Source organism: Gymnogyps californianus, chromosome 2 (assembly GCF_018139145.2).
Source record: "Gymnogyps californianus isolate 813 chromosome 2, ASM1813914v2, whole genome shotgun sequence".
Taxonomy (NCBI): Eukaryota; Metazoa; Chordata; class Aves; order Accipitriformes; family Cathartidae; genus Gymnogyps; species Gymnogyps californianus.
The window spans coordinates 8,799,707-8,819,498 of NC_059472.1; the positions used below are offsets into that span (position 1 = coordinate 8,799,707).

General features: G+C 35.9%; 1 protein-coding gene across 8 annotated transcripts in view; it reads right to left on the bottom strand.

Annotated features, from left to right (window-relative positions):
- The window catches only part of PHF20L1 (PHD finger protein 20 like 1), a 61,712-nt gene that overhangs the window by 31,136 nt on the left and 10,784 nt on the right, over positions 1–19,792 (bottom strand). For 4 of the 8 annotated variants that reach the window (XM_050892827.1, XM_050892824.1, XM_050892823.1 and 1 more), the window contains exons 5-12: positions 19,534–19,622; positions 16,973–17,035; positions 13,017–13,224; positions 12,225–12,353; positions 7,683–7,765; positions 3,632–3,884; positions 1,421–1,606; positions 1,008–1,214 (exon numbers count right to left, since the gene is read on the bottom strand). In XM_050892827.1, coding sequence (XP_050748784.1) covers positions 1,008–1,214; positions 1,421–1,606; positions 3,632–3,884; positions 7,683–7,765; positions 12,225–12,353; positions 13,017–13,224; positions 16,973–17,035; positions 19,534–19,622 — 1,218 coding nt within the window. The remainder of the gene's footprint in view (positions 1–1,007; positions 1,215–1,420; positions 1,607–3,631; positions 3,885–7,682; positions 7,766–12,224; positions 12,354–13,016; positions 13,225–16,972; positions 17,036–19,533; positions 19,623–19,792) is intronic. The other 4 variants (XM_050892828.1, XM_050892825.1, XM_050892830.1 and 1 more) reach the window with 3 other exon arrangements.

The window sequence follows — 19,792 nt, forward strand, 5'->3', positions numbered from 1 at the left end:
TTTGGCTTTTTTTTTTCCTTCCTCCTAAACAAGACTGTTATAGTTTGAATGCCACAATGACATACTTTAAGGTCATGTTGTCCTCCCTTACTATCGATCACATTTACCGAAAACTTCCCCAGCAGAGTACAAGAATTTGATTTTTTACTCCTCTTACTTTATTGAACAATTTTCTCATTTAACAAAAAACAAACAAAAAAACAAAACAACAACAACAAAAAAAGCAGCTTGTGAGAGAATTCTTTCTTGGAAGCCAATTAAAAATGGTATGATACTCACATAGGAGACTTATTTATGAAAAAAGTATATGCACACCTAACATACACCAGATGAAAACAACCCACTTTTAGGGTCTGCAAACCACTACGTAAACCCTTCCCCAAATCTCTTAACTGCCTCTATCCAAGTGACTGACTCAAACCACAGTAGCCAGTAAACTGTTACAAAGTGAGAGGCAGTACAGAGTTCCAGTATTGGGCTCTATGCTAACTCTGTGAGGGTGAACTAAGTCTATATAAGTTTTAGAGGATTTTTCAGAAATATTTTCAAGTAACATTTCATAGCAAGCGACAGAATTTCCACTGCAAACAGAAGCCAAAGTAGAGAAATGCTGACTGCCTCGCAAAATGTTACTAAGTTTTAAAGCTGAAGTCACAAGATCAATGAGTAAATCTAGATTTAGTATATATTAGTATGTTAGTAAACAACTTCATAAATTATTTTTGCAAGTTTCAACAATATAAAATATTTTTGAAAGAAATACTGCTTTTTATATTCCACACTCTCAGATCCTCCTAAGGTGTGTTAGAAAAAGTGCTAATGCAGCTCAAAGCCAGTGGAAGACGAAGAATATGCAGATGGATGGACCCCAGAAAGAGTGGCAGGTTTGTGAGTGTGCAGAAAGGGGGAGGGGGGAAAAAGTATCCCCTCTTTCTGTGTGACTGAATAAATACACGTTTTAACCCTACAACTATAAACCTAACTGGTTGTATACTGAATCTCTTTACCTGACGCTGTTGTAGCTACTCTTCCATCAGTTACTGCTTTGGAAGAAAGATATGTAATCATCTGAATATCTTCCTTGTCTTTACTGGGATATTCATTACGGAAAGCGGATTCTGTGGATATTGGTGCTGTAACTTCCGAACTACGGCTTAAATCAAGAGGGAGACATGGTCCACGCTTCTCAAGTGACATATGAGCAACATCAGGTACTACATAAAAGAAAAAATGTAATATTAAAAAAAATACATAGGTCCAACAAACAACAGTTTGGATTGCAGTGTTACATAACATAGGAACAGCATACAGCTTTAGCTACAATAAATCAAAATATCCCATTAGATGAAAACCGTGAAAGGTCTAATTTTTATGATTCATTTTCTCTTGGGCAGTTCTTTATTAGATTAAGATACATTACCCTCCAATTTTGATGACTGTTGGTTTTGACCACTGATGGAGAACACTTTCCCATCAGTAACTGAAGAGGGAGAAGAAACTTTTTCTACAGAATCATCAGGCAAGGAGCAAGTGGCTAAACGCTGTGATCTTCTTCTCCGTTGGCTATGTTTGTAGGATCTAGGGGAATTCACTGGCTGTGATGGACCTAAAAAGAGATCTTTCAATGTTCATGAAGCAGAGAGATATACCATAATCTTACCGCAGTATTTGAGATCTAAAGATGGGGAGTGCTTTAAATAGCTCTTATTTGCAAAGCTGGTAATCACAGCAGAACTGGTAAAAGTAATTAAAAACTGTGACTACCAGAAGCAAAAAAGAAAGTTATGCTCAAGACATGATTCTGCTTTTTGCTTATTATACATTATTAGGGCATCTACTTCCCCAGTGATAAAGGCTGTTGTTTTAGGCAAACAGTGTATTTACAAAAAGCAACCCACCCCCCATATAACCCATGAGAGTAGGCTACTTATAATGGAAGGGGGCAATAGGATTTAACAGTAAACAGAACAAATTATATCAATTAAAGATCTAAAAAGTCATGGATAGTGTTAACGTACAACTTAAAAAAATAATCAAAAGCAGTGGTTAATTTTATATCCCACCTCCTGTCTTCTGCTAACCTGATATCAATATCCCAACTATATTTCAAATGCATACTCCAATGCATGGCACAGTAAGAAGGCTCAAGAACCTTATACTTCCAAAAAAAAAAAAAAAGGGGGGGGGGGGAGGATTGATATAGGTTAATATAGGCCTGATTCATTAAAAACAAAAACCCACACTCCCCTACACCTCTCCAATTTTACCCAGTTTCACAAACTTTTGCCTTAGAAAAACATTTAAGTCATTATTACACTGTAAATCACTGTTCTTTTCTTAAGCGGTTTTTAGAGTCAAAGATGTACAGATTTAAAAATAAAGACAGAGCAAAATTAAATTTCCATTAGAGGTGGTAAAGACCTAGAAGCCAAAGATTAAGAGACAGCACTCACAAGATCTAAGCTGTTAAGTAACCAATTTTCAAATTAGCTAATTTTAAAAATATTGCTACAGAGAAGTCTAACTTAATCCAAAATACAAACATGCTCAAGGAAAACTACTTACCATTATTTTAGGGGTGGGGAGGGAAGGCATATTACAATATAGATGACCGCTAATATTGTGGGGACAAAATACAATTTATACCAATGTGTCCTGAATAAAGATGGCTGAATTTGCACCCCTCCCTCTCCCATTCATTTAAAGTTATCTGTGAGAAAAGATTAAAAGAAACTTATCTTCTAAGGAAAAATATCAAATCAAGGTTAAGGGGAACACACGATGCAGGTTTAGTCTTCCATCCTCAATCACTATTCTACAAGTGAAACAAAAATGTAGCTTTTGACTTACTGGAACCCACATTTATTTTAACTCTTGGCTCATCATTTAATGTTCTTCAGGCAACAAAGAGCCTGACCCTAAGCAACACTAAAAACCTAATGTAATCTCAAAAAAATTACAGAAATATTTTAATATTCACAAAAAATAGCATATTCAAGGATGCAGCATAAACCTTTCCCTGTTCTTCTGAGAACCAATATTTTGGTACTTTGCAAATCAGTTACACGTTAAGAAGCTGAACACCTATGGTATTTTTCTGAGACAAAGAAACCCAATTTTTTATGTTTCCCCACTACAGATCTTGAACCCATCTTCTCTTTCACATCATATTTGGAGGAAATATCACATAAGGTGAAGAATGCCACAGCCAACAGGTACAGCACATCAGCCTGCTGAAGGCAGAATTTCTCAGAGAAGGAAAGGTCCACAACCAAGGTGTACGTCTTTTCTTTTTAATGAATCAGGCCCCTTCAGAAGAGAGGTTTGATTTTTCCTGTATCACTGTTAATACTAATGTGGAGATTTAAGCTGGAGGGAAAGCCAACCATTAAAAGCCACGACTCTACAAATATAAATGTATTATTTAAATGTATTATTTCCGGTAGAGTAATTCATATGCCTTATTATGTGACTTGACTTTTAAAATACTGAGCTACCTCTAATTCTCCCGCTTGGACCTTTTATTTAAAGCAGATTCATTTTTAAAAGCAATAGCCATTTACAACCAAAAAAATTTCCGTATATCTCTTATAAGTAATTACGGTATTTTTTTTAAAATGTCTGTGCTCACTAGTTTTATTTATCACAGAAGAAGGAAGCTGAGAGACCAGCGTCAAATCCTCGACTTGTATTAATTCTGGGGAAAGTGGTGATTTAGGGGGCTTTATACACCCAGAAGAATCTCCAGATTCTTGTTTGCATTTCTTGCTGCGAGCCTTTCCTGAAGACAAAGTTGAGGATAACAGTGCAGGTTTCTGAATGTTGGCAGAACTGCTAATATCAGCTTCATTTTTTTTCTGACTTTGTGGTTTAGGTGAAATCTCCTGAATAAATAATAAAAAATTGATACTTTTATTTCAGTTTCTTCGCTGTAGTTCTTGTATTCTATTTTGATCTTTTTAAAAGCAACTTTAGTATTCAAAACATTTTAAAGCAACATTATTTTCAGTACAAATGAAAACTATTTAAAATGCATCACATTAAACTTTTTTTTTTAAAGGAGCACTATCAACTATTTTCAGTATTCAGAACACCCTCATTTCTTACTATCTCAAATACCTGCAAAAAGCCTGAAAACAAAACATTTTTCCTCTATTCCCATTTTAAAAATTCACCAAAGTCTTTTTAGTTTCTGTCTTTTTCATCTTCAGTGGACCAGGACTGTCAGTGCTGTCTCGAAGCATAACTTGGAGAATGCCTGTTACAAGCTAGAATACATACACTGATGTACAATCATAGAACCATAGAATCTCTCAATGTGGAAGGGACCCATAAGGATCATCAAGTCCAACGCCCTGCTCCTCGCAGGACTACCTAACACTAAACCATATGACTAAGAGCGTTGTCCAGACACTCCTTGAACTTTGACAGGCTTTTGCACTGCTATGAGCAAGCAATCCTCGTTCAGAGGACTGCAGTTCTAAAAAAAGGTTGCCAAGATTTTCCCTTCACAGTCATTTCCCTGACCCACAGCAAAAAAAAATTTAAAGTTCCTCAGGAAAACTTTGTTTAACATGAATTTCATTTTTAGAGAAGAATCTGAAAAAGTTGATAATGCTCCTTTAAGGAATGTCTGAAAACAATAAAAAGTTTCCAAATACTGAACACACTCTCACACAACCCCTTTCAGTGCTGGGAGTCTGGATTTCACCACATTATATGTTTGTGCAAACACATGAAGAAATCACAACTTCTAGCACCACAGGGTTAAATAGATTGCTAACTGTTGGGGAAAAATGAGCAGATAAAGAGTTAAAACAGTTTTTGAAGAAAAAAAAAGAAAAAATCAACATATAATGCAGCTTTCCAATTTCATCAATTTTCATCCTTCTTAACACACGTACTGAAGTATTATTTGTAGACAATTAGCATGCATTGACAGACATTGGCATTTTAGATTTTTAACTGGAAGTTCTTCCTACTTTACTGAATAAACTGTGCATGTGTTACAACTTGCCCAATAATGGCAAACTACAATATCTGAACATAATGTCTTAAACCTGTCCCCTTTCTCGTCCCAGTTACATCACACAGCATAGTACCACCTAATAAAATCATAACTAACAAAGTAGAAATATATTTCTAGAATGTGTGCACCACTTTATCCAAACTAAAAGCGTCACATCTCTGATGATTTGAGGGTATTATTGGGTTTTGTTATAAATGGCAATTTTATTCTCCACTGGAACTTTCCATGTTCCAATGGAGAAAAAAAAAGGCAAAACAAAAAACCTCAAGTGCACATTCTATGTTTGTAAAAGGGCACCCCTGAATGCTACATGAACAGCTTGCTGGAAGTATCATGTAGAGATCCGGTGCAAAACATCCCATTCAGCAGACATCAGTTCTACCTTGAATAACTCAATTACACATGTACTAAGTGCAGTTCATTCATTTAAATAAAATGGTCCACGAATTGTAGAGTATACCTATGCTGGTTATGAGAGGTATTACCAGAAATTAATTAGAGTCTCGTAACTTGTAAATAAACAATTTTATTGTTCATCTTCACAGATGTGAAAGACATTACTACAGCATCCATTACTTTCAAATTACAAAGTTCTTTAAACAAGATTAAAAAAATTAAATTAATATTTTGATAAGGTGCTTAACCTCTTAACAGGACAAATTAACATTAAAAACCTTAATGAATTAATGTTATTCATCTAATCAGGTCTTGGTCAAAAGGAAATATAACATGACATACCCTAATACAGTTAAATAAACTACTGTATCTGCAACTAATCGTCTGAGGTTTTGGGTTTAAGACAACTGTAAACTAAAAATATATAAATATAAATAAAATAAACTTCCATCAACAAAGTCAGTTTTCGGCTATTGGCCTGAATACTTCTACCATGTTCTGTATTACATTATTAAAAAAACCTACAAGATATTTTACCCATTCAATTTTATAGCAGTAGCAGACAAAACCTCTAAGGAATGTCAGCTTTGCTACTGGAAAACCTTTTGGGGAGATTTATAACTCGGCCATTTTAATTTGAGTTTGGGCAGGAACTTAGTGAAAAAAGCTTTAAGCTCAAAAATTTTCCTCCCCACAGTTAATCATTTAAATGTTTGTGAGGTTTCTGGTTTTAGTTAGAAGCGAAGAAATAGGACAATTTGGGATTTTAGATGCCTCTTTAAAGGAGCTTAGCTAGTATTTCCAAAAATGAGGTTTTTCAGACCATTAGCATGTAAACAGTGACAGAGACATCTTTTTTTATATCTAATCAATAAAACAGAAACAGCCGAGTTACTAAGTCTAAGTAGTAACAAAACTTTTTTAGTAAATATGCACTGTAGTTTATACTGTTGCATACACAGTCTATGTAAACCACAAAGTCCCATTCACTGTAATGGGATCCTGCATGATAAGATTTACATTGTAATGATTCTTCCAAAAACAACATGCTATAAGCCATTTCACAGTTTTTTGCACATTGAAAATATCACACACAATAGCAATAAAATCATAGCATCTTTAATATGCAAAAATTTGAGAAATGGAATGTCATGTCAATACATTGTAAACCTTTATGCAAAATATCAGTCAATGCATTGACACCGTAGTGGCTCAGTTAGCCGTTACAGTGACAGCATTAAAAACAGAAAATCATGTTCCATTGACAAGACTCGCATCCAACGCAGTGTCAATGGAAAAACCACAGCAATGCAATTGTGTATCAGCTCTAAAGGATCAGTACAACCAAAATATCAAATAAAGTTTGGGGTAGGGACTGTTCATAGAGTGTGCCGGGGCTTAAGAACAGAAGTGCTCTTTTAAGACTTGAGGGCAGCAAGGCTATTTTATTCAAATGCTGCTGTTAAAGAAGAATGAAAATGAATACAAAAAAGCTGTATTAAAACTACATTAAGGCTCTGATTTAAATCATTGGAAAACAAAGATGTCCTGAATCAAGACTACTGTTCATCCTTAGCTTGCTTTACCATGCTTAGGCATTCAGCCCTTTTAATATGCAAGATAATGCACAACTCGGAGTCAAGCAATGCCTGAACACAATGGAATAAGCCAAAGATAAAATGGCAGCCTTCAGGTCCTGCAAATATGCAGGTTTAAAAATCAGACCCTTAACATTATTTAAAAGTTTCTTTTTTGTATTTATTAAAATACACACCCTTGCAAAATGTATGGCTCATTGAGCGGTTCATAAAACACATACAAGCCTACAACACCAAATTCTTACAATATAAAAGAAACTCCTTTTAAAAGAAGTTCTACGTGATGTCAAAAACCCTGTTTCAAACACAAATTAAATTTGTGTAAGGGCATTTTCCTAAGTCAGTCATGGTCATGGTTCCAGCTATAAAACTGGACCTTGGGACACTGGTCTCCTCACGTTTGTTGCACGGAGACTTCATTTTTCTTTGTTTTCTGTTAGTTTTCTAACACAAAAGCTCATTATTGAAATTCAAGTCAACACTGTGTTTAGAGACAATTAAATTCCATACTTCTGGCTCTGCCAGAAATGTAAACATAAGATCAATTTTCAGTTCCCTGTTATATCTGAAGGGGCAAATTTTAATGTTGTAGGTACTACATCTCCATGGCACACTCCAGTGGGAACCTTGCAAAAGAATCAAACTCTACCATTTCATACCTGCTCCAGGACTGGAGCTGTTTCTTTGTTGCCTTCCCTTTTTTCAGCACCATCCGCAACAACAGCTTTGGATGCCAATAAACCTTAGGAGAAAAGTTGCAGAGATTTTTAGTTAGAAGCAGCTTGCAACAAGAATTTGTGGAAAACAGAGCAAAACAGTGAGACAAGAGATATGAACTGCTTGTATCTACAACATAATTCTCTATGAAACAGCTCCACACAAAGCTGAACACCTTAAATTAGAAGAAACAAAAAGTTAAAGGACATTCCCATGATGGTGTCCTTTCACAAGAGGTACTTCTCTGGCATTTCCACTAACAAGGTGAAAATCAAATTATCAATTGTAAAATAATGCCTCACCATCCTTCTAAAGCCCAAGCACTTGGGCTGTAAAACCAAGCCTACGATACTTAAGTAAATTTTGAGATCAAAATTATTTACAAACCTCTTCCATCTCTCCCCTTTCCAGTCTTTAAGAAATTCCCATCAGAATTTGTATTACTGCTTCTTAAATCTAACATATGCAAACCTTTCTTAGACAGAATAGAACAAGGGATTTAATTTCCAAATGAGTATTCTCAGTAGTGGAGCTCCCAAATTATCTCATTAACAAGACCATATTGGGAGCAAACACATCACAATGTCACTTCACTCATGAACTCATATACAATATCACTACTACTACAAAAATCTATAAAAGACAAGGCAACATAAATATGAGAAAGCTTTTTGTTGGCTAAGCATATAGCAATAGCTTCAGTTTTACTTCACACAATAACTTTAACTACCTAAGTATGCAGAGAAAGAAAAAGTTCTATGCCATAAGACAAAGCAGAACTGATAAAACCTGAAAAACACAAATCTGAATAAAAGTTACTATTATAATCCCTGGGAATGTCAATATTGGGGGTGGAGAGTTTAAGTCCTCAAATATAACTTGAGCTGACAAATCCACAGGAAATTCCTATTGCGTTCCATGAAAAATTAGATATGCTCAAAATTAATTTACAGTGCACAATGCCCAAGGAATTATAAATTAGTGAAGCCTGGGCTCTCAGGAAGCGTTCAGGACATTAAAAAAAAAAAACCAAAAAAACACGCACACAAGAAATGGTGTGGTATTTTGCTAGAGACCTATCACATTTCAGCATTCCACAATAAATACTAGGTGCTTTGTTTCATTTACTCTTTATGTTAGATTAAGTTATGCTTCAGTTTACTGGAAAATAGTTAGTTTTAAATAAACTTTTTCAGAACACCACGTCCATAACAAGAAGTGTAAATTAATTGATTTTACAGCTAAATAGGTTAACTGAAAAGCAGAAACTTACTTAGCCCTATTATATTAATACAAATAAAACTATCAGGTAAGATTTTAATTCTGCATTAGGCTTCATAAAAGATTTAGGTTTCACGGACCTAAATAAACATTTGTGATTCAAGTTATCCTGTTTAAATCAAGTACCAAAATTAGCAATGTTCTTTATATTGACAATCATGCATCTAAAATGAAAAGCATAAAATAATTCTCAAAATTAAGTGAAGTAGAGTTTCAACTACTAAACAACAAACTACAGTCTCTAAGGCAGCTTTTGTGGTTCTACAAACCACAGATTGCCCAGAGAAGTTGTGGATGCCCCATCCCTGGAAGTGTTCAAGGCCAGGTCGGACAGGGCCTTGAGCAACCTGATCTAGTGGAAGGTGTCCCTGCCTGTGGCAGGGGGGTTGGAACTAGATGATCTTTAAAGGTCCTTTCCAACCCAAACCATTCTATGATTCTATGATTTTTATTTCTAGCTAGATGCTCAGTGCTCAGAAAGTAAAGCCATGAAATGAACCTAGATTCTGTCAGACCTGTGAATATATAACCCTTCTTATTTCCGTCTTCTCTACCCCATTAAGTATCTTCCTAACCAATCACCACGCCTGTAGAAAGACAAAACAACTCCGCAAGCTACTACAGCAGCTGGGCTACAGGTTCACCATCCTCTGTCAGTAACAGCACGTAACAAATAAAAAGCACAGGGTGGCATAGTGAACCAGTAGCGTTTTGTTCTGTAAGCTTGCTGCAGATGTTATCTGTTCTTTTAGGTATCAACGTTGCAGCAGGAGATGTGGAAGCAAGCGTTTCAGAGGCAAAAACTAACTGGAAGACAACATTAATACATGCTTAGCAGGAGACATCCTTCACCTTCGGGAAATGTAATTTCCCCCAGTGGTGGTAGCAGAAGAAAAAGGAGCAAAGGAAGCAACTTTATTTTGTTGAATGGTGAACAAAGAACACCAGATGCAGCTGTGGCCCTTGTGGCAGACAAGGAGAATCTTCTGCAACAAATACTGAATGCTAAATTGAAATCCAGAAAACAGTTCCCTTCAGACAGCCTCCTACAACCACATTATTTGCTCTATTTCCCCAATACAGCCATAAGACACTTGGTAAATGAATGTTTTCCTAACAGCTACAATGCTTTATGATTCTTTTGTAGCCATTCTGATGGGTACACCAGCATGATTCCCAACCTTCCTTCAAACCTAAAAGCTCATGCCGCAGACACAAACAACAACTTACAAGTATTTCAAGCATAAGAAATAAGCATGTAGCAAGAGAAAGTTTGATCATCAGCAGTTACATTTTCAAAATACTCTATTATATGCAACAATAAAAAAACCTACTACAGTATGAGTTGTAGACGTGTTAACTTGAGAGTTACACAAAGTAACTATGAAGCATGACAAATTTCATCTTGTAATTAAAGGATTAATTCACTTCCAATGAAAGGTAACATATTCTCTGCTAGCGGAGTATGCTTTCATGGAGACAGAGACACACTGTTTTTAGAATGATAACAAAGTCAATGGCTGCAACATTATGTTTTCTGATTATTCAGTTCAGTCTATATGAGCCCATCCGACTGCTATTATGCTCATAAAGCTCCTTGAGAAAGGAGAATCTATCCACAAGCACAGAAAAATATAGTTTCTAGAGCTACAGTTTTTTCAGCTGGTTTTGGTATCTTCTGCTACTAACTGCTACTGGAAAGAAATTAACAGGGCTCTGTAAATATATATCACTAGTATATATATATATATATCTTATACCTCTACTGCTCATGGCAGCAATTAAATTGGGACTTAACTGAAAGTGTGTGCAGTATGGGTAAAGGAGAGTAGAAATGAGGCTGATAAATCAGACATCTGTTAACTAAACTTGGTACCAAATAAGAAGCCTTCCTGTAAAGAAAATCCTGGAGGCAGAAGATGGGTTTTTCTAAAGACTTCTTCCTTCATATCATGTTCCATATTGGCCCATTTCATTTATTTTCTCCTTTACACTGAAGTACTGATTGAGAGACTGAAATGGAACCACACTCACAAGAAAACTAAATAAATATCCTCTACTGCTGACCTATGAAAGGTTGGATCAGCCAAAACAAGTCTGGAAAAAAACCTCATCACACAGTTTAGTAAATCAGGTTATTTTTATCTTATAGAAACAAGTAAGACTTTTTATATGAATGACCATACCCTATCTACTACAAAAAAAAAAACAAACAAAAAACCACTCTCATCTGTAGCATAGAAAAGTTTGCCAGACTTCACACAAAATATTATTTACTAGAAAAATGAGTGGAATGCATTTCTATCTTACCGTCTGTCCAAGGGCCCCTCTGTTAAGGGGGGGACTTCACAACTCTTTTCCACCCAGCTTTTGAAATGCATCTGATACTTTCCCAGCACAGGTACAAACATATTACCTCATCCTAAATACTGACAGGATCAATGCTGGCAACACAATTTGCTTATTGGGAGGCATGGGAGAGGAGGGATACAAATTAAAATAATTTTTTCACAGTTAAGTAAATTTTTATTAAATTCTGGAATAAAATGCATTTTTTAACTTTTAAAGATAAGACCAATTATCTATTATTCCATTCCCATTGTATAAAATGTATTTGATAGCTGTATACTTGTTTTCCATTAATACCTTTGAGTAATAAACACAGGGAATGAATTAGCCTTAGACACTGAAAAAAATGTTTCAGATCTTCATGGCTTTGATTTGTAGCTAGGCTTACATACTTTTAAATGACATACTGTAAACTCTTTTCAGCAAAAGCTTTACTGTATGACAAACTATGACAAAACATTTAGTTTTTCCACAGCTAACAAAAGCTTTACAGTGGTGGTATGTAACTCGTGACCGTGTTAAGAAGTTGTACAACCCCCAATTCACCCGATAATGGAGAAAATTGTGCAGCTGGAGTTAAAACACACTCAAGAAATCAATCAGTTCAGGATAGTTACCTTCCTAAAAAACTAAAAAGACCAAGTCAAGTCTGAGACCATTCTCTGAATTTGTGAACAAGGTAGATTTTATTACCATTTATAGATTCCTTTAAAATTCCAAACAAGTAAAAGACTGTAGTGAATATCTGCCTCATGAATGCGCTTTTATCAATCTACTTTAGTACCTTATATGTAAGCATGTATATTTCACTACATTAAAAAGGGAAAAAGTCAACAACAAAAAAAGTATTTTACCAGTGATCTTGTTAAGACGAGCTCTCTTTGCCTGAAATGAGTTGCCTAGATTACTTTTCCTCTTGTGTGATAACGTGCTCTCTGCCTGCACAAAGGCCATCTTTGGAACATCCACTACAGGAAATCCTACTTTTAAATGGAAGAGAAATCTAATAAACTCACATTTCATAAATACGTAACAACACCTAAAATACTTAAATATTTCAGAACTGCTATTAGAATACTGCAGTAAAACTTTAAAATTCCATTAAAAATGAAAATGACACATTCTGAAGATTTAGTATTACACACTGAAGCATTAAATGCAGATTATGTCAAAAATTGTAATTTTTACTCAATATTATGAGAAATCAGTATTAAAGGCTATTGAAATGAACAAATTCTTATCAACCCAAAAATAGTTTCAAACATCCCTGAATATGGATATATCATCCACGTTGGAATTTTTTTTTCTTAGAACAAGATCAGGGGTTATCTCACAGGTAACAGAAGATGCAGGAATATGAACCAAAGCGTACAATGAAGTCATTCAAAAAAACCTTTGTTCTGCTTTTGTTAGAGCTAGTTAGAAGTTTTGCACAAGGAGTAAATGCTGACCAAACTAGATTTATCCAGTAAAAATTGTTTCTGAACTGATTAATGTTATGTATCATTAAGTTATCATAACAGCAAATGAGACATCTTCCTCTAGAAATACTAGTTATTACTTAATTACAAAATTAACAACAGGAATTCTACTTCAACATTACAGAAAAACCTCTTTTATCTTTTATAGATTTTTTTTTTTTTTACCAAATGTGTCACTAGATGTAGGCTCCTCTTCCTTTTTTTGGACTTCCTGCATGATTGTAGAGGTTGAGGTTTCTTCCTTTTTTGAAGGAACTTTTAGCCATTTTCTGTCCTCTTTATCTTTATTGCTGTTTGCGCTGGTCCTAGGTTTACTTCCTGCTTTGTTCTTGGCTGCTGCTGCAGCAGCAGCTTTGACCAAAGCTATCCAATCCTCCAAAAAGGAAAAAATGGTAAGTAAGTATTAAAAAGTGCCTGACACCCAAATAGAAAATACTTATAAACCCAGTGAAACTTCATCTAGAAATCTTCAAGAGCAGTTGAATTTATTTTTATGGCTGCTACTCAAAGAGTGGTAAAATGAGTTTCCCAAATTGCCTAGATAAACTTGAAGTATTTTCAGTATGCCACATGGATAGAAAGCAAAAAGAAAAAACCTTCAAAAAACCACTGTGTATAGAATTCTGGCTGCACATGTTCCCTGCTACCTAAAGGTAGTCACCTTAGGTTCCCTACAGGGTAGGTTCCCTGCTACCCTGTTCTAAAGCTTATGTGTCATAGCTTTAGAAACCCAGGAGCTCCCAAACCCAAAACACTGACTTTTTTCTTACCCTTTTGGCTGTGAAATACACCAATTCCATTCTTGCTCAAATTTAACTGTTATTCAAAACTACAGTGAACTCAAAGCATGGTCCAGCCAGCTGCATGATTGGGCAGAGTTCTTCCTGAATTAAACTGATAAAGCAGGGATAACTCCTATCTAATTATAGCTATGTTTCTAGAGTAACTACAGATAGCACTCTTTTTGTATTACATATTACAAGTTTCATTCAATAGTTTCAATAAAGTGCTCTATAATATGACTGAATTTCACAATCCACATTTAAGGTAATAAAAGTGCCATTTTGGATAATGGCTTATTTGACCATACAGAAACATCCAAGGAGTGAACAACAGAACATACAGCCCAAATTAATCTACTTTTTGGCATGTAGATGAAGTCTAGCCACCCTATAAGTCAACGAGAACTAAATACTTCCAAGGCTGAGTCAAGCTCTTTCAACTAGTTTGGAGTGATCAGACTCCTGCCTTATGTCTCCTGAGTGTCAGGGATCAATCCAACTGCAAAAATTTTAACTTGATCCTTTTTACTGAAGTATTTTTTCAAATATTGTATAACATCAAGGTACAAAATTTTTCCATGGAGAAGTTACATGTGATATAAAAAACAATAGCAATGTTCATCCTCCACCGGTAAGAATTAAGCATCTGAGTATTTTGAACAATAATTAGTTTACTACATGGCAATTTGGCTACAAGAGTATTTGAAGATTTGTACTACCACATATAAAAAAGGTACAATAAAGACTATTTTTTGTCTAGTTTCGCATGAGTGCTTTACAAATAGTAATATTCCCCCCCCCCCCCCCCCCAACTGTAGACAGACTATATTTTACTCTGGACTGTTTCCTTGTTGTTATGTTATCATAAGAGGTACCTAAGGTATCTTGATTTTATAAATCTTGTTTCAAAGCAACTTTTTCCCACTCATTACATATTATAAGTCTTTCAAATTTCTGTTCTACTGAGGGTTTCTTGGCTGCCTTTGATGTATGAGAAAAGCATAACAGAATACAAAGCATTACTTTTCCTTGTATTATGCTTTTCCTTTCCCATAGCTCAATACTTTTAAATCACTGCTTTACATAGGTTATGCTTCTACTTTGCATCAAGCTATGTATTTAGAAAGACCAACAGTTTTGATTCCTCTAAGATAAAGTGTTCCGTGTCCAAACTGTCAATGCAAGGTGCACACACTCAGTCTAGCTAGCAGCAGCAAAGTTTGGAAGCGCTTTGGCAACGCTTACACAACGGGCAACTACCAAGGCCATTTGGTGACATGCCAGCCACAAAGAGCGTGTCTAACTGCCAGCTGCATAGTCAATCAAAACCACACATACCTCTTTTTTGGCCAGCCAAAACGAGCACACACATCAGCTCCAGTCCATCCAGAGCCTTGCCCATCCAGCAGTACAAAAAAAAGGATTGAGCTATTTGTGCTGGTGAGGAGTTAGGAGACCTGAGAGTAGAAGGCTTACACTGTACCCTGGCCAAGGGATGAAGAGGATCAGTAACATGGCTGGAGCTTGGATCTTATGAAAAAAGTGGGAAGCAAAGGAAGCGCAGCCTGCTTCAAAACAGCTTCTAAACAGCATTTTAATTTTCAGTCAAGCTAAGCACCCTGAAATCTGAAGCTTTCAGAAGATATCGAACTAAGTATCCTGTTCTAACAGTAGCTGTTCTGGTGCAACATGAAGGGTTTTTTTGTTTGCATTTTATTTCATTGTTTGGATACTTTCCTTAAGACATGGAGCTTACAAAGGGTAGCAGGACACATATAACAATGAAGCAAACAAAGGTGAAACATTCAGAAGCCAGAGCAGAGAGACATTAATTACGGTGATAGTTACACTTTTTTTCTAGATTAACATGTAAATTTAAACTCAGTGAAGAGAACCTTGAGCGGGGGTGTGGACAAGATTATCTAAAGAGGTCCCTTCCAACCTCAACAATTTTGTGATTCTGAATCGGCCAGAAACTCTGTGGGTCCATTTTTGTTTTGGCTCCAGAGTAAACATATAGGCACTAAAGTGACACAGGTAATTCCTGCTTTCTAACCTTGAACTCCTGCAGAGCAACTGCTCAGCTGCACAGCTCCTGACATGTGAGAACTATTTAGCATCTAAGATGCTAAGGTGACTACATTTCTTTTAAAGAGCACAGGAACTCCTCCTTCAAAAAGATATGTTTGTGCCTTTTTTGGAATTTTTAGAAAAAATTAACAAAAAATGGGAGAATAACAGTGGGAGCCTAAAGCACAATGCATTCTGAAATCTGTCTCAGGGTCATTGTAAGATATCTACTCTGTCAGCCATAATAGCAGGACACTAAATATCATAGATATCACAGAAACTAGTTGCAAATCTTTAATAGCAGGACTTTTCCCCAGAGCATTCAGTATACACAAAGCCAAAGGCCCAAATATGAACACATTAGAAATTAATAAAGTAAAAGCAAAATCCTCCTCAGAGAAGTTTTCCCCACTTCTCCCTTGTGTCCTGACGTTGTCCCTCTATTGGCTGTGGTTTTGTAACTCTGCACCAGTTACTCTGCACCATCCAGCCTGATTTCCCGCTTCCCACAGTATCTCACCCCAGTGGGTTTCTCATTTACATATATAACTTTTAAAAAAAAGTGTATTTCCTTCTTTTTTTATTCTTACTAAAATTCACCTTTCAAGTAAGCTGAGAAAATTGACAGGAGAGAAGTAATGGGACATTGTAGTTAGAAGACAAAACATTACTTTATCACTACTGAGGAAAACTCATTATGCTAATTAGATTCACTAAATCAAAGCACAGGAAATTGCACGATCAAGAAATACATTAGTAGAAATTACCCAAGAGCCTTACACATCAATTGGCTAAAACACTTGTATTTTAAAATATCCCTTTGTGTAACCTTAAACCTGCAACAGTGGGAAGGCAAAACCAGAATAATTTCTAAAATCCAACCCTTGCGCCAATAGTAGAATTCACACACACATCGTTCTCCCTTCACCTGCCTACAACTACCACCTTTTTGCTTCTCTACAGTACTAAAGATTCAGCTGTTTTTCCTCTCCTGACACATCACAACTCCCAACTCCCACACATTCATACAAACACATACATAAAACATCATCAATCTATTGACTGGCTGATTCCACATCAAGCCTGGATCCCTTACCCTCACCTTTCAATTCTAAACAGTCTGCCCCACCTACATCTTGGCTCACATTGTCTCCTGTCACATCTTCTTTTTTCCTCTGTCCCAATCGCAAATCCATGCTTTTTCCTCAGCTTCCTCTTCCTGTGTGCCAAGTCCCCTCCCTCTCCTTCAAAACCCTCCTCAAAACTCACTTCTTTTGGTTCGATTTCCGTCACTAATCTCAGCTCCGGCGCTATCTGCTCCCTCTCGCGCGCCTAATTACATCGAAGATAAAACAAAAAACATGAAACAGAAAAAGTAAGTTATCCGAATACTTCATAAGTGCTCTCACAAGGGCAGTCTCAATATCCCCATCTTTTTTTATTTTCTCTCTACTACGTTAGCCACATTTCTGCATGATTTCAATTAATTTGCGCTTATCTGCAGAGCAACCTAACCTATAGTCTCATTGCATTGAGCCACACAAATATTTTCCACTCTTTAAAAATTTTGCCTTTCCACCCTCACAGCTCAATCTTATTAAAACACACTTCTGCTGCAACTCAAAAATAGATTGAGTGTTACAGTGTTTACAATCTCTTCCTTTAAGACACGCTAAGCTCAAATCAAAGAATTAACTAGTCTCTCTCTCTCTTTCTCCATGTAATTCAAATTCTGCATGGTTAGCACACACCTTCCAAACAGATCTTACATTTATTAAATTTGCTAATGCACTAGAACTTGAAGTATCTTAAACTCATCTCTTGAAATGTATCTTTTTCTTTGGAAACAGACAAAAAAACCCAAGTCATAGGTTTAAATTAAGCATGAAGCGTTGAATCTGCCAACTCCACTATTTTTCAAATCAAGTTATAGTCTTGGAATTTTTTTAAGCTTTATGTAATTTTTAGTAAATGTCTTCTTATAAAATAAATAATGCAAAAAAGCAAAAACATCCATTTGAATTCTAGGCTTAGACAAAGCTTAGTTTCAGATAAGTGATTTTCCAACCAAATCTTAGATCACATTTTTATTCTTAAATACCACAAAAATATTTTAAAAAATAAACATTTTACCATAGTATAATGATGTAGGAGATGTTGCAGGAAAAAAAGTATCTTTGCCTTTGAAAGCTACAGAACTTCATGCCTATCTCTAATTTTGCAAAATGAAATGCTACAACTAGTATCAATTAGCATTATAGAAAGCATAACTGGTGTTTGTTCTTGCTGTAAGACAACTTAAAAATTCTAAATCCATCTCAGAAAGTGTAAATTTGGCCCCCTTATTCCTTCTCAAGACTTCATTGAAGCCACCTACATTCAGCCCCTGAGATGCACGAGACTGACACCATAACTCTCAACTACTGAGAAAAAATTAGAAATAATAGATGAGCTGGACTGCCACCAAGCATGTCTGGACATCAAAATGGTTGCTAAGAAATGGATTTACTATTTTTTTTAAAGCTGAAAATGCCTGTGGCCTAAGAATAGTAACTCAAGATTAGACACAACATAGCTCCCTAGAAAAAGCACAGGACAGAGTAAGGGACTTCTTCACATTGTCACAGAAGGGCTATTTCAGTTCAGTCACGACCACATTACTCAAGTTTTCCTTTTTATGAAGTAAAATGAAATACTCTAGCTTCCTAACTTACTGTCATACTGAAAGTATTGTTTGAAATACTGGTTCAATAGAGTTATTGTAAGACTGCAGCAAGAAGCCAGTGTTAGCGTGGCTATGGATTTCAGTTTAATCTCTTTAAGAAAACATAGTTTCAATAGTGCAGTGTTGCCTACACAAAGTTCCAATGTTCTTTGCATAGATGATCAACCCTAGTATACAGCTGTAACCTGGAGGGCAGGATACAGAAATGTTTTCAAGCCAATTCGCTTATTCATCTGCCCTTGTCACAATATGGATGGTTACAACAGTAATTATGAAATACCTGAATTTTGTTTGCCAAGTTAGACGGCGTATTCTGAAGAAAACTGAGAGCAATAAGAGCATTTTTTTCACATTTCTTGTCTCAGAGTCTCAAATAGTTTCAGTGGAGTACTTTCTCATTAACTATGAGAATACAGTTACCATGCCAGATAAATGCAATGGCATTTCCACTGAAAACACGTAACAGTTTTCAATGTTGTTTTCCTTTTGCAAGTAAAGATATGCCTAGTGACTAAATCATGTCCTCTACTTCACAGCCTCCCTCAACTTCTACTCAGCATCTCTTCTTTAACAGCAACTGGACATTATGAGAGATAAAGAAATATTTATCTGTCTGAATCCCCAAAAGTTCTGATATAGGGGAGAAAAGCCCCACAGAACAGTCATGTTAATAAGAACATGTGGGCAAAAAGCTACCACGGTAACAAACAAAAGAGATGGGGTGGAGGGTGGGGAAGAAAAAAAAAAAAAAAAAAAAATCAGCAGCACAGACTACTGACAAGCTAAAGCTTTATCCTGAAAAGACACCAGAGGAAAAAGTCTCTGGATGACCCTGGTTTTGTAAACTCTGCAAGACAAAACTCTAGGAACAGATTAGTTGGCAATGGAGTGTATGGCAGCTAGGCATTTCAGATAGAGGCAAGACTACTTGAGCAGCACACTCTGGGGCATCATCCATAAAACTGGTGAAGCAAGGCAGTGCAGGACCTAAAGACTAATCTAAAACTAGTTGTGCTAGATGACATTTTTATTATCTCAAGAGATTTTAAAAAAAAAAAAAAAATCTATATAAAACCTAACAGAGAGATACCTAAAGTATTCTTACCTGCCCTTTTGCATCCTCCGGCATAGATTTGATATGCATCCTCTTAAGGCATCGAATAACGCCATCATAGAACTGTACTGTGAATGTTCCTAGAAAAGGATTGAGGTAATCACTATGAGTAGTTAACAAACAAACACACCTTGTTACTATGAAAGCTTTAGCAAAATGTTTTGTAGGCTATATGAACAGAGTAACCAGGTGTTACATACAGTCAGGATCGAGAAGTTTAAGAAAAAAAAAGTGATAGCCTCAATGAAAC